Consider the following 15,350-nt stretch of genomic DNA (forward strand, 5'->3'; position numbering starts at 1 on the left):
TATTTTTTACATGTTCACTTAATTTGTCTAATTTCAAGGGTCCACTCTGATTCTTAGCTTGTTGTTATACTAGTCTGTACGTGTTGTTTGTTTTTTGTTTGTTTGTTTGTTTTTGCCTTATAGCATATTTGTGCCAAATCCTTCATTATATTCAAATAATAGCTTATTTATTTTTCAAAATTCACAACTTTTAACTGTGTCCTCCTCTTGTTCAGAAACCTGCTTTGATCACTGCTGCTTGCTGTTTGTTGAAATAAATGGAGATATAGAATGGTTTCTAATTTTAAAAAACTGTCTTTGCAAGATAGTAGTTTTATGAAGAGATTTTTTGCTCAGTTGATTCATTTTCACTAAGAAAAATGTTACAGATGCTAGATTTATTAGTGAAAGCACAACTAGAAGATGTGTCACAGTTTAATTGCACTTACGACCCGTCTGATGCAGATAGCAATCTCATGTTTAAATGTTTTTATGTAAACCTATTTCTTATTTTGGAAAAGGTTCAGAGAAAGAGTTACAGAAAACTGAAGACAACTTTTGTTAATGTTACTTCTGAATGTCCACCACTGTGAGTAAATTTTCGTAAGTGCTTGTTATTTGAAAAGACTGAATCTTGTTCTTACGCAGTGGCACTGACATTACCTTTGTTTTTCACAGGAATGATGTATATAATTTCAGCTTGAATGGTGCCGATGAACCTGTTATAAAACTTGGAGTAAGCTAGAAATCCACTGATTTTGTGCTTAGTTCTTCTGTAATCACCTTGAAGCTATCTGCAGTTATGGGCTTATGTTTGAGATGCATCCTGAGATAGACATACTTTACAGTGTTTAAAAATATGAAATGGTTTGTTTGGATAGCAAGCATAGGTATATCTACACAGGTTTTTTTTCCCTCTTTTTAAAAAAGAATATATGGAAAATGAGTTAACTGAGGCTTGGCAGTACATTAGACTTGATCTTTAAAAAATTATGATCCATTTGAATATATTAATAAGAAACTCTCTAACTCCAATAATGTGTTGGTGTCCCATTAGGGAAAGAAACCAAAGCACTTCCATTGCTATTTAACTAAGAGCAAACCTCATTTGAATTCTTTGTGGTGTTTTTTTTTTTCCTCCCTCTGTCTTCCGTCTTCCTCTGCCAGTTGTATGAGTCTGAATCCTTACCTGCTTGAATGGCTTTGTGTCTATCTTTCTGTATGTCTATGTGTCCCTAACAAAAGGTTTTTGTCTGTGTTTATTGAACAACACAGGAAGTGTCACATGGGGAAGGATAGGGATACTTTACAGAAATCTCTAACACAGTTTGACAAGGAATTAAGTCACTAATTCCAACTGACCTCCAAAACATAATTTTTTATCATGAAATAGCCAAATGTTACGTTCAGTGTTTATGTTGGATATTTTTTTTAGTTGTTTTAAAGCTGTGTGTGTTCTTTTTTTCATTTTTTTATCTTATTATTATTTTTTTATCAGTTACATTTTATTAACTCTGTATCCCAGCCGTGTCCCGATCCCTCATTCCCTCCCAGTCCCTCCCTCCCTCATCTCTACCGTGCCCCTTTCCAAGTCCACTGATAGGGGGGGACCTCCTCCCCATTCATCTGATCCTGTTTTATCAGGTATCTTCAGGACTGGCTGCAAAGCCCTCCTCTGTGGCCTAACAGGACTGCTCCTCCCTTTGGGGGCGGGGAGACCAAAGAGCCAGTCATTGAGTTCCTGTTAGAAATAGTCCTTGTTCCCCTCACTTTAGGAAACCAATTGGTTACTGAGCTACCACAGGCTACATCTGAGTGGAGGTTCTAGGTTATATCCATACATGGTCCTTGGTTGAATGTCAGTCTCAGAAAAGACCCTGTGCCCAGATATATTTGGTCCTTGTGGAGCTCCTATCCTTTCCCCATCAGGAGAAAGGGGAACCCTCCTCCACTGCTGGTGGGAACGTAAACTGGTACAACCACTCTGGAAAGCTATCTGGCGCTTTCTAAGACAAATAGGAATAGTGCTTCCTCAAGACCCAGCTATACCACTGCTAGGTATATACCCAAAGTTTGTTCAAGTACACAAAAGGGATACTTGCTCAACCATGTTTATAGCAGCTCTATTTGTAATAGCCAGAACCTGGAAACAACCCAGATGTCCATCAACGGAGGAATGGGTACAGAAATTGTGGTATTTTTATACAATGGAATACTACTCAGCAATCAAAAAGGAGGAAATCATGAAATTTGCAGGCAAATGGTGGGATCTAGAAAAGATCATTCTGAGTGAAATATCCCAGAAGGAGAAAGACAAACATGGGATATACTCACTTATATAGACCTATAAGATATGATAAACATAATGAAATCTATACACCTAAAAAAGATAATCAATAGAGCGGACATGGGATAAGATGATCAATCCTCGTTTAGAAAGACAGATGGGATGTGCATTGAACGTATGACAGGAGTCTACTGAGCACATCTGAAAGACTCTAACTAGCAGTGTTTTCAAAGCAAAGACTCATGACCAAACCTTTGGCAGAGTACAGGGATATTTATTTTTTAAGATTGCTTTCAACCTCTGTGTTGCTATCTTCAGCAAATGATTATTAGAATGCTCCTGCATTTATTCTGAGTCAGGAGCATGGAAGAGTATGTAATTTAAGATTTCAGATATGCATTAGCCTAGGTTATAAAAGTTTTTTACATTGGAAATCTAAGCCAAGTAAGGTTGGTTGTTAGGTTGTTTTCTTCAAAGCAGATAAAACAAGCAGATTGAATAAACTGTAGGCTAGCAGTCTTAAGTGACCTCACATGTGTTATTAAACTATTCAGTAAGGTCCAGGAAAACTTACAGTCTCTGAGAATGTAAGAGATTTTTTCTTTTTAATATAATTTTTTTATTTATTACAATATATTTACTTTTTGTCCCAGCAGTAGTCCCATCCCTATTCCCCTCTCAATCCCACCCTCCCTCCCTCATCTCCTCCCATGCCCCTTCCCCAATCCACTGATAGGTGAGGTCCTGAGGTCCTCCTCCCCTTCCATCTGACCCTAGCCTATCAGGTCTCATCAGGACTGTCTTTCATAGTCTTCCTCTGTGGCCTGGTAAGGGTGCCCTCCTCAAGGGGAAGTGCTCAAAGAGCCAGCCACTGAGTTCATGTCAGAGACAGCCCCTGTTCCCCTTACTAGGAAACCCATTTGGAGACTGAACTGCTACGGGCTACATCTGTGCAGGAGTTTTAGGTTATCTCTATGAGTGGTCCTTGATTAGAGTATCAGTCTCAGGAAAGATCCCTGGGTCCAGATTTTTTTTTTTTTTTGGTTCTGTTGCTCTCCTTGTGGAGCTCCAGACCCTTCCAGGTCTTTCTATCTCCCCCTTCTTTCATAAGATTCCCTGCACTCTGCCCAAAGTTTGGCTATGAGTCTCAGCATCAGCATTAATACCCTGTTGGGTAGAGTCTTTCAGGGGCCCTCCTGTTTTGTTCCTTGTTTACACCTTCTTCTGATGTATATCCCATTTTGCCTTTCTGAATGAGGATTAAGCATCTTACCCATGGACCTCCTTCTTGCTTAGCTTCTTTAGGTGTACAGATTTTAGTATGATTATCCTATGTTATATGTCTAATATCCACTTAAGTGAGTATATACCATGTGTGTCTTTCTGCTTCTGAGATACCTCACTCAGGATGATCTTTACTAGTTCCCACCATTTTCCTGAAATTTTCAGAATTTCCTTGTTTTTAATTGCTGCGTAATATTCCATTGTGTAAATGTTCCACAATTTCTGTATCCATTCTTCAGTTGAGGGACTTCTGGGTTGTTTCCAGATTCTGGCCATTACAAATAAAGCTACTAAGAACATGTTTGAGCAAATGTCCTTGTTGTATATTTGAGCATATTTCAGATATGTGCCTAGAAGTGGTATAGCTGAATCTTGAGGTGGTTTTACCATGATGCATTGTCACAATAAAAATACTGGTCCTGTCGTAATGAGTACACTCTGACTTGTTTTGCTCTCAGTACTTTTACTATATTTGGTTTAGCTTTAAACAAAAAATACTAGACAAAGCTGACTTTAATGATTAATTTTTATTTTCTGAAGTAAAACTAGATTTTGATACATTCATTTTTTTTCTTTTCATTTCCTTAATTTTTGACATAAGTCTTTTTTCTTTATATTTGTTTATTTTCCATTTAGATACAAGAATTTCAAGCTACAACCAGAGAAGCCAGTATGGATAATTCAGTAAAATTGTATGTATTTTTAATAACTATAATTCAATAGATCACATCAGTTTAGCTCAATTTACTTTCCTTTAAATAAGTCTCCCCTAATCCTAATTTTTATGTATAAAAGAAGTAGATTAAAATCTTACTGTCATGATTACGCTAGCTGGGATTGTTACTTCAGCATTTATTTATAAATTCAATATGTAAAAGGTTGGTAATTTGAACATTATGACTTTAATCAGAGAGTTGAAAAATTAGTTCTTTATTCAAACTCATTTTTTAACAACTGAGGTCAAGAAAGGACAATCTGGCTACAGTTGCAGAGCCAATGCTACAGCTACTGAAAGTGTTAAATCTGAAAACTTAGATGTAATCTCCCTGTGTTCTCTGTCAGAAAAAAACAAATGTGATACATGTTTAAAATTAATGTGTATTTTTGTTCCTCAAGGGTAGGTGTAAGGAATCATGATGAGCATGACCTGTCTCTCAAAACAAAAGATAAAAAAGTAAGTTATAACGTGTAATATGCCAGTTAAAACCAGTATTTCTTGTGCTAGAGAGGGAGCTCAGCTCCTTGATTAAGAGTGCTTGGTACTCTTCAGAAGATCTGCATTTGGTTCCTAGCACCCACATTGGGTAGCTCACAAACGATCTATAACTTCAGTTCTGTGGAATGATCACCTCATCTGGACTCTGCAGATACCTACATACATGTGACTTAACATACATAGACACATACACGCATCACAAATTTTTAAAAAATACATTTTAAGAGTATTTCTTTAAAAAACACTTTAATACTGGAAATTATTGGACTATAAAATAAAACACCTGCTGGTGTTTAAAAATAACGTTCAGGGGCTGGAGGGGGATGGCTCAGAAGTTGAGAGTGTACTGACTGCTCTTTCAGAGGACCTAAGTTCAGTTCTCAGCATCTACATGGCAGCTTACAGCCAGGTGTAATTCTAGTTTCACTTACATATGTGCAAGCAAAACAGTTCACATTCAGATGTGCAATTTTGTTACTATATTTTGGCTTATAAATAGGGTATTTCATCTGAAGTGGGTAAGAATAACATTATATGTACATGGAATAATGCAGAGAGCTTTGCTTTACAGTCCAAGGAACATAGCTAATTCTAGAGATATCCATATGAAAGGTTGAAAACTGAAATATGGGTAGCTCTATCAAACTGTCTTGGGCTAAGGATCTTTATTGTCTATTATTTCAGGGAATACAAAATAAAAAACTAAAACCAGGAATAATACAAGGATTATAGAGCTTTAAAAAAAATCCTACCTGTGCAGTATTGTTGGAATTAAGACTATCTATGAGGGAAGACTATACCTAAAAGCTTACCTTTCCTAGTTTACTGTCAAAGAAGTTGTCAGTGACTTTTGAGAAACAATCTTCAGTTTTCATGGACATAAAATCATAATATAAGTTGTTGATGACAACTCTTCAGATGGCTTTGATTCTGGTATTGGATGCCCTTATGGAGGTAATTTTGAGAGGTTAACAAATGGATGGGCATACACATGAGTAGAAATGACGCTGAAATATAGAATAGAATAGTATAGTGGCATTTAGGTTATCATAGCAGTTTCCATTCTAGAAGAAGCTCAAAGAAGGCATAGCAAAAACAAAAACAACATACCCAGTAAACTGGAGGAAAGGAAGCAAAGGAGAGTGTAAATTTGAGGCTAGAGGTTTTCCATCTTTAAATCCTGAAGATCAGCAAGAATTCAAAATTTATCCTTATTTGTAGATATTTGAGAATATTTTACAAGTCCTGAATCTAGAGCACGGAGTGTACTGGTCATTAAAAAAATAATAACATGGAAAGGTTTCAGTCTAGATTCTCGGTAGCAGGAAACTTCTGGTCATAGTCAATCAAGATTGAACCTAGTCCATGTGTTAATAAAGGCTTAGTCTTCAAACCCACTGCTCTACCTACAAAATCTATATAGTAGAAAAGCCAAACTAAAGAAAGTCAGACTTCTTGTCCTTCTAAATTTGCATATGGTATTGACAAATGCTTTCAAAATCAACTGCCAAGAACATTTCTTAGCGCATCAGCAAATACAGTGAAAGAATGCAGTCATTCAAATTTGTTTTCATTTGTTGATGTGTAACCAAACTAGTGTGAACACACTTGTTAAAAGTGGATGTGGAAGCACTTAAAAGGGACAAAATAGAAGAGGAACCTGAAGATGAAAGCCATGCTGGCTCAAAGAAAGGTGACTTAATGTGATTTGCATAACATGAAAGATACAAAGAGAAATAGATAAAATGAAGTTACCAAGAGAGCAGCAATGTCTTGATGACTTCCTAACAGATCACTCAGTCTTCCACCTTCCCACAAATTGATATTATTTATAGTTCTCTTGATGCAGAACACAGATTATTAAGTATATGATGGACATACAATGAAACCTGTGCTTCTTTAATGGAAATACAATGAAGGAATTCCAAGGTAGTGAACAATTACTCAAAAGTGTTTTACACTATTTTAGAGAATGGTCTGATTTTTGCCTTCGAGTTTAGGACCTGGGAAAATGGCACTTTGAAAAATCATGATTGAGAATGCTAATATAGAAAATCCTATGATGACTGGAGGCTTTCTGAGAGTTTTAGAAATTTTCATATGATACGTTTTTGTTTTTTTTTTGGTTTTTTTTCATGCAGTTTAGTGTGAGCATAAATGAATTGGGGCAAGACTTCAAGATGAAGAAAACCAAGTCTGCTATGTTGGGCTGTGCTGAGCTTTCTCTATATATAAATGAATATTTGGAAATGAGGACTTAAGTTAATTCAACATTGACTTTGTTGAGTGCAGCATTTGTCTGACAATATGGACAATATGACAAATAAAATTCTGATAGTCATGGAATACTAAAAAAAAAAAACAAATTATACCTAAGGATATACCACTTTTGCCTAGCATTATAAAAGGCCCTGTGTTTGAACCGACACCAGGCCTGAATAAACAAACAAACAACAAAAAAAAAATTGGCAAAACTCCATCAGCATTTAGTTTATTATTTGGAGTGTGTGGGAGCTTACCTTACTGTGTATGGCATGTGCTAAGATATGTTTGTGGATTTCTTTCCATAGATATTAAGTCATGAGAAGAAAACTCTCTTTAGTGACACTGAAACAGAATATGGATATGATGACAGCAAGACTGACATTAGCTGGCTAAGAGAACCAAAATCAAAAAGACTAATGGATTATAGTAGGAATAAAAACACGAAGAAATATAAAAATAGAAAATCAAGTAAGAAATTACTTTTTAGAGAAATATTACAAATAATTTTATTTTAGTTATATAAATTACTCTATTGATATGCATAATACTTGATAATTCTATATTCCTTACAAATTCTTACTTGTCTTCTTTTCATCATGTATACTGTTAATAACAGGCCCTTATACATAGGACAAAACAACATACCAGTTGCTTTATTATTTTGCTAATATGATTATATTTATGTTGGGGAGGAGTAAGACAGAAAATTTGGACGTGGAAAGGGGCAAGAGGAAGAAATGCTAGCTGTCTTCTTCAGTTGTTATCCACTGTATTAAATTTTGAGAAAGGGCTTCTCCGTGTGAAGCTTGCTAATTTAGCCAGGCTGATGGGGTGGCCAGAAGACCCCGGGATCCTCCAAAAGTTGAAGGTAGATTCATGGATAATATGCTTTAAAATTTTGATAATATATAAAGGGGGGCAGGTGATTTATAACATAGCAAACACTGAGTAATGAGTTACCATTTCAAATACTTAAGCTTTGGACTGAGTCTAAAGATAGATTTCCCATCACAGTGTAGTCTAGTCTGGCTGCTACAAAGTGTAGGGAAAGGGAATCTCCCCCCACCCTGACACCCCAAAGTAGCCTTGCAGTCCTGAAGACCACATTCTCCAGAAGAAGAGCTGAGGTTAAAGCTGTGTCATAATATCTTGAAGTCACATGAAGAGGGGGCTTATTAAATGTTTATAAGTACTGAATGTGTAAAATCATTTTATGATTTTAAATTTATACTTGGAGAAATGTTATGAAAATTTCATTGGTTGAAATTTTTAACCTTTTCCTGAATTGTAGGGTCATCCATGGAAAAGGGACAGCCAAGATCCACAACGGTAACCAAGAGATAAAATACTCTTTAATGTCTGTTAAAACAATAATGTGTCATGTCTTCATTTTCTTACCAGTTTCCATAACTGATCCTGAATCCTGTCTTTACAATATTTTCTCTCACATTCTGTTTTGAATCAGTGTCTGCATTTTGCATTTTTAGTCTATTCTTGTTCTAGATGTATGTGTGTGTGTATGTGTGTGAGTGAGTGAGTGAGCATGTGTGGGTACTGAAATTGGAAGAATATTTTTCCTTTCAGAGACTGCATGATAGGAATAAAACAGTGATGGATGACAAGAATGGTAACAAAGTACAACCACTTATGTTTTTCCAACCAAAAATCATTTAATTTCTACATATATTGTATATCTAAATGTCGTGTGCCATTTTTACATCAAATAGTTTATATTTATGATGCCTCTATTACTAATATTACAACATTCAGGAAAATTTCTCCTAAAGGTACTCAATAAAAACATTACCAAAAAGGGTTATGAAATAGTTAGAAATACAAGAAGCAGACTTCCACGAAGAGCAGCGAAAACAAAAAAAAATTATAAGGATCTCTCAACTTCAGAATCAGAACCAGAGAGTGAAAAATTTTTTTCATATATAGTTGAAGATAATCTGCCAATAAAGGTAAATAAATACAATTAAAATTAATAATCTCTGAATTTAGTTTTCATGTACTAAATTTTTTGTATGCATGCATATATAGTGCTTATAGAATTTAGGTTTCTAGTTTTAAGCACTTTACAAATTTACCTTAAAATTTTATATGTAAATCATTAATCACTGTGAATACTGTCATCTTAATAATTTCTGTGGGAATAAAAGATATACTGAAGGAGAAAGCAATAAACATTTTTTGCTGGTTTCATCAATACAAAGTCTGTACAGTTATTTATCATTTTGAAAACCCATTGAATTAAGGAGAACCCAATTATTAATTTAAAATAAGGGATAAAAAAAAACAGCATGTAAACATCAAGAATCTGAGGCTCGAGAAAGAGAAATTCACAAAGCTAGGAAGTGGTATAATTTAGCTGGGAGAGTCCTATCCTAAAGATAGGTCTTTGACTACTATACCATGTAGTATGATTGTTAATAATTAATGTTGATTCATATGATTATTAAGGCAGCAGTTTATTTCTGCTATTATAGAAATAAAAGACAGATTTTTTTTTATATGCTTTAAACACTGGGACTAGACAGATCTTTTGTTTTGTTTGTAATTTTTTTATTTATTACAGTTTACTCATTTTGTATCCCAGCTGTAGCCCCCTCCCTTATCACCTCCCAATCCTGCCCTCCCTCCTTTCCTCCCTCTTCTCATCCCATGCCCCTTCCCCAGTCCACTGATAGGGGAGGTCCTCCTCCCCTTCCATCTGACCCTAACCTATCAGGTCTCATCAGGACCATCTGCATTGTCTTCCTCTGTGGCCTGGTAAGGCTGTCTTCCCCCTCAGGGGGAGGTGCTCAAAGACCCAGCCACTGAGTTTATGTCAGAGACAGCCCCTGTTCCCCTTACTAGGAGAAACCCACTTGGAGACTAAGCTGCCATGGGCTACATCTTTGCAGGGTTCCAGGTTTTCTCCATGAGTGGTCCTGGGTTGGAGTATCAGTCTCAGAAAAGACCCCTGGGCCCAGATTTTTTTGGTTCTGTTGCTCTCCTTGTGGACCTTCTGTTCCCTCCAGGTCTTTCTATCTCCCCCTCTTTCATAAGTATCCCTGCACTCTGCCCAAAGTTTGGCTATGAGTCTCAGCATCTGCTTTAATACCCTGCTGGGTAGAGTCTTTCAAAGGCCCTCTGTCTTATTCCTTGTTTCACTCTTTTTGATGTCTATCCCATTTGCCTTTCTGAATGAAGATTGAGCATCTTATCCAGGGACGTCCTGCTTGCTTAGACAGATATTAATCCCCTAACTTTTCTTATCTAATTCCCAGTTAAAATCTCCATAAGTAGTTGCACATGTTTTCCATTTGGGCTGCTTCTCTCCATCATGCCAACCCTCAGAGCAATCTTATCCCAGCCACATTCTTCTATCCAGTTCATGCTTCTCACCTGTAACAATCTGCTCCTCTCTTCTCTTTCCTTCTCTCTCCTCTTTCCTCATGGTCCGCCTGTGACCCCAAGCCCTTGAAACTTAGCTCCGCCTATATCTCTTCTGTCCAGTCCAGGCTGTAGGCAACTTTATTTAGCCAATCAGGGATAACCTGGGGTAAGAGGCGCAATCAATTAACATTTGAATACTTAGTAGTTCCAGATCTTAATGGGTTAAGATCAATAGCTTGATCTTAACCAATTAAAGTACCATTTTCTCTTGTTTATGTTCCCATTATCTCTAGCTTGAAACCATTTAAAAACATTATAATGTGATTGTATAAAAGTGTGGTTTCAGAACCAGGCTTATACACTGATTAACATGACTGCTCCAAGGTTTGGTTAAGTGAAAGGCTTTTATTATAAATATGAGGGGGAGAGTATAGTCAGATGCATCTGTAAGAGTCCAGAGCAGGGGGGAAAAGTTTTAGGCTGGATACAGCCAGTAGACTAGACTTAACCTTGAGAAGGAGGTAGGGGGCAAGAGATGAAGACAAAGAGTGTGAGGGCAAAGAAGACCAAGAGAGAGAGGCAAAAGAGAGGACTAAGAGAAGGAGATAAAATAGAGAGCATAGCTGAAAAAGTAGTGTTATATGAATGAGAAACTAGGGACAGGGTAGGTTCTGAGCTAGAGTAGTTTAAAGTAAGGCATGGGGTGAGAGGAGCCAGGATGCCACTCTGGATGAACTCTGACATGTCTAACAGGTACTTGTGATACTGAGGGACCTTGGAGGCCAGTGTACTAATGGGCACCACATATATAGCCATTTGTCTCTTTGCCCCAGTGATAAGGAAATTGGATCCTTTCGTAGAGTGCAATGGGCTTCCTGAGGAATACTGGCTTTTGTCTAACCCGCAGATTCGAAGTAACCTTGGACCTAACAACAGTCATCATATTTTCTGTTATTTTTTGCTTTAATGTTACCATGCCCACCATCAAATATGCCCTTCTAAGTCACTCCTCTTATCCAGTCTTAAAAATTAAAAAAAAAAGAAAAAACAATGGCAACAACAAAAAATCCTGAAACTTTTCTTTTATGATATCCAAAGAACGAAAATGCCTTCTGAAGCTCTTTTCCCAGTGTATACCCAAAACTGAAACAAATTCGTTATTACTTGTTACTCCTAGATAAGACCTGAGTTTTCTCTAAGAAGTGCTTTTGGTCTAATCCATAGTCTTATTCATGTATGCCTCCCTTCACCATCTTGGTACACAGACTTTTTAGTGTCTCAAGCACCATGAAATTTAGGAATTGTGTTTTCTCTAAACTGGATACAATCATCAGTTTTGAACCCTCACAGTAATCTATTTGCAGGTGATTGTAGACTGTTTAGTCAGTGTCTTCCTAGCATACTAGAACATATTTTTGCTAATATCTAAGCTTTTGTTATGGTCTTGAATAGTAACTAGTCGATAAATTTTGTAATGTAAGTTATGTATCCAGTTGTGTAAGTGTATGAGCATAATTTGAAGTTACTGGTACATTTAGGAGGAGAATATCCATTCCAAAGCCCAAACCAAGAGACTGCCCAAGAAACAACAGAAAGTCTTCAATACAGAAACGCCAAAAGGACAGCTATCAGAAAAACAGAAAAACTCATCTAAGCTCAGTGATGGGAGAGAAGACTGTCTTTGCCTATCTTCTGCATCTGTGTCTGGGAGTCCATCATCCGTGGAAGTGATGAGATGTCAGTGTTAGTTCATTTCCTTTGCATTTTACTAGAAGAGTTAACAAGTTTCTTTTGTAACACTATGAAAATATTTGAAGACTAATTTTGTGAAAATTGAGATAGTTTGCTTAAAAGTTCATTTTAAACCAGTTAATGCTAATATTTGTTTGTTTGTTTTTTTTGCCAACTTGAGAACATAATAGAATATCCAAGGTTTTTCATGTTAATATGTTGAAGATCAAATTATTTAATGTGGAAATACTTAATATTCATAAGCTATAAATGTAAAGATGTAACTGCACAATTTTAATATACTTTAAGCTCAAATATTTAATAACAAAAACTGTATGCAGTTCACATGACAAAAGTCTAAGGAATCTTGTGATGATTCTGTAAATTCACAGTATATTATCTTCACAAATAATAGAGATTATGCTTTTATTTAAAAATAATTGGTAAGCCTAGTGCAGTGGTGCACACCTTTAATTCTAGCACTCAGGGAGGCAGAGGCAGGTGGAACATTGTGATTTCAAGGCCAGCCTGGGATACAAGGCAAGTCCAGGACACCCAAGACTGCATAAAGAAACCCTATCTCAAAATACCAAAATAATAATAATAAGTAATGAAAATACATACTCTTAAAGCTTTGACTATGTGCATCTTTCAGTTACAAAAACCAAGTTTCTGTGAGACTATTTTAAAGCAATTCCAAATGCAAATCATTTCAGTTAAATACAAAGCTTAATGTATCTGTTTTCTCTAAAGTAGCTGCAAGATCCTTTTAGTTTCACAATGATCAGAATCATTGTCACATTAAATAAGCTAAGACAAATGTACATACCTTGATTGAGCTAAAAACCAAGAATTGATTAATATTAAAAACTTATGTCATTTTTTGGTACATGTATGCATGTATGTGTGCACATGAAATATTCCTAGGGAGCCATCTTTCCCACATCTTTTTAAAAAATTTGATCTCATTTGTACCTGTACTCACCAAATGGAATATCTAGCTGCCTAATGAGCTTCAGAGATCTACTGCCAAGTTCTTAAGATTATAGGCATGCTCACCACACCTGTTTTATTTTGTTTTGTTTTGCTTTTGTGGCTCCAAGGGATGAACTGAGGTACTTATGGGTTTATGCAGCAAGAATTTTACTGACTGAGCTGTCTAACCCTAGCCTTACTGTTTTCATTTTTAGTGAGCAACTTAGACCAATTGCTTTTGTAAAACTTCTCTTGCTTTATAACAGTAGTTACTATAATGTTAAAATACTTAAGATGATACTTAAGTTGGTCATTATATTTCATCTCATTAAATTGTTTCCGAAAGTTCTCAAAATTTTCAGTTGGGCATTTTTCAAAGGCTTAATATTTCAAACATAGTTGTTATCTTTAAAGTACTCCTAATACTTGAGGACTTGATAACTTATTAAATCTATCATGCCCTTTCTAGAGCAAGTATACGCAGTAATACTGTTATGTTTGTGTTTATGGGGAATCTAGGTATGGAGAAAATAACAGAAAGGGATTTTACTAGGGATTATGACTACATCACAAAATCTCTTTCGCCTTATCCAAAAACTGCATCATCTGAATCCCTAAATGGTAACAACGGAGTTAAAGATCAGGGAAAATCACCAAGAATCAGTGAGATGAGGACACTATTTGTGAGAAAGAGTTACTCACCTGTTTCAGGACTGCAATCTTCGGTAAGAATATAATTGTCTTTTATCATACACATATGAAAATAGTAAGCCACTTGTATATAATGTTTATCAAATATGTATTGAATATTCATTATTCAGTGCTTATAACCTTTAGTAAGTTTTGGCTGTTAAAATCATAAGTTGACAAAACTGAAAAGAATGTAGTAGAAAAAGATATTGCTTATGTGTTTTGTAATATAAGGAAGTTTAAAATTCATGGGAACTAATCATTGCTTATAATAAAATGGTATTAATGACCGTTTAGGGCTTGAAGGTACCACTTAGGACACTTGTCTAGCACACATGAGGACCTAGAATGCAGTGTCAGCACTGGAATAAAAAAATACAATAGGTATTTAACATACCTGTATCAGAGATCTAAAATTGCTGATATAATGTGCCATCTGACTTAGCTGAGTGTTTTTATTATTTTATTTTATTTTTATTTCTAGATGGTTTTAAGGCCCTTTTATTTCAAACCAGTAGTCTTTACGGGGGAATATTTTACAAACAAAATCTTAGGTTAAACTGTCAGTATGTCAAACAGTGCAGAGTAATACTGTGCTTTTTTAAGGGAGGTGTAGGGAGGTTTAAGCCCTGGTTTACCTCATCATCCCTTCCCTTTGCAAGACCCATTTTTTGTACAGATCACAATATGCCAATTAGTATCCTGTCAGATTCTGTCATTTGCTTGCATCCTTTAAACATTCCATATGTCACTTTGCAAGTGTCTGTACATCTAGGTAATTGTAATTACCTTTATTACCTTCCACGACCCCTTTTATTCTGTGTGGCATTTTAGTTTGCTACATATTTTTTAATAACTAGGGCAGTAGCTGTACCCCTTTTCCACAAGTTCAGCTGAGTTTTATCTGATGTTTCTGTCTTTGGATTTTCATGACTCACTACATTAATGAGTACTTTAATTTTGAGCTGTTCTATGATATGAATTTGTCTATTTTTGTTTTGTGGTATTAGGGGTTGAATCCAGTACTTTATACATTTTAGAAAAACATTCTTTGGTAAAGTACAGCTCTAGTTCCATTTATCTTTTCTAACTTGTACATGGAATTGTTGATTTATCTTTAAAAGTTTACAGAAAGTCTTCTTGGGGGAAGGGTATGGTTAGGGTTTGGGAGGGGGTCTCACTGTGTAGTTCTAGATGTCCTGAAACTCACTCTAAATACCATGCTGGCCTCAAACTCCAAAATCAACCCACCTCTGCCTCCCAAGTGCTGGGATTTAAAGTGTGCAACACTACACCCAGCCTTTATAGGAGTTCTTAATATGAGTTTAGATACCACTCCTGCATTAGTTGCATAGCATTCTGTCTTTCACTTGCTGGAATCCAGAACTCCAACAATGAAATAAAAGTTTTTTATCTTCAGGGTGTTAAAGACTCTAGCAGTTATGTTTGATGCACCCCTATAATCTCAACACTCAAAAGGTAAAGGCAGGAATATTGAATTATCAAGGCCAATCTGGAGTACATCAAGAAGACCTAGTTCTT

At 35.9% G+C, this 15,350-nt stretch overlaps 1 protein-coding gene across 1 annotated transcript in view; it reads left to right on the top strand.

Annotated features, from left to right (window-relative positions):
* The window catches only part of Sycp2 (synaptonemal complex protein 2), a 58,048-nt gene that overhangs the window by 34,101 nt on the left and 8,597 nt on the right, over positions 1-15,350 (top strand). The window contains exons 25-33 of the mRNA XM_060382744.1: positions 501-568; positions 658-715; positions 4,187-4,242; positions 4,667-4,724; positions 7,337-7,499; positions 8,323-8,360; positions 8,819-8,995; positions 11,951-12,149; positions 13,638-13,843. Coding sequence (XP_060238727.1) covers positions 501-568; positions 658-715; positions 4,187-4,242; positions 4,667-4,724; positions 7,337-7,499; positions 8,323-8,360; positions 8,819-8,995; positions 11,951-12,149; positions 13,638-13,843 — 1,023 coding nt within the window. The remainder of the gene's footprint in view (positions 1-500; positions 569-657; positions 716-4,186; positions 4,243-4,666; positions 4,725-7,336; positions 7,500-8,322; positions 8,361-8,818; positions 8,996-11,950; positions 12,150-13,637; positions 13,844-15,350) is intronic.

The sequence above is a fragment of the Meriones unguiculatus genome, chromosome 4 (assembly GCF_030254825.1).
Source record: "Meriones unguiculatus strain TT.TT164.6M chromosome 4, Bangor_MerUng_6.1, whole genome shotgun sequence".
In the NCBI taxonomy this organism is placed as follows: domain Eukaryota; kingdom Metazoa; phylum Chordata; class Mammalia; order Rodentia; family Muridae; genus Meriones; species Meriones unguiculatus.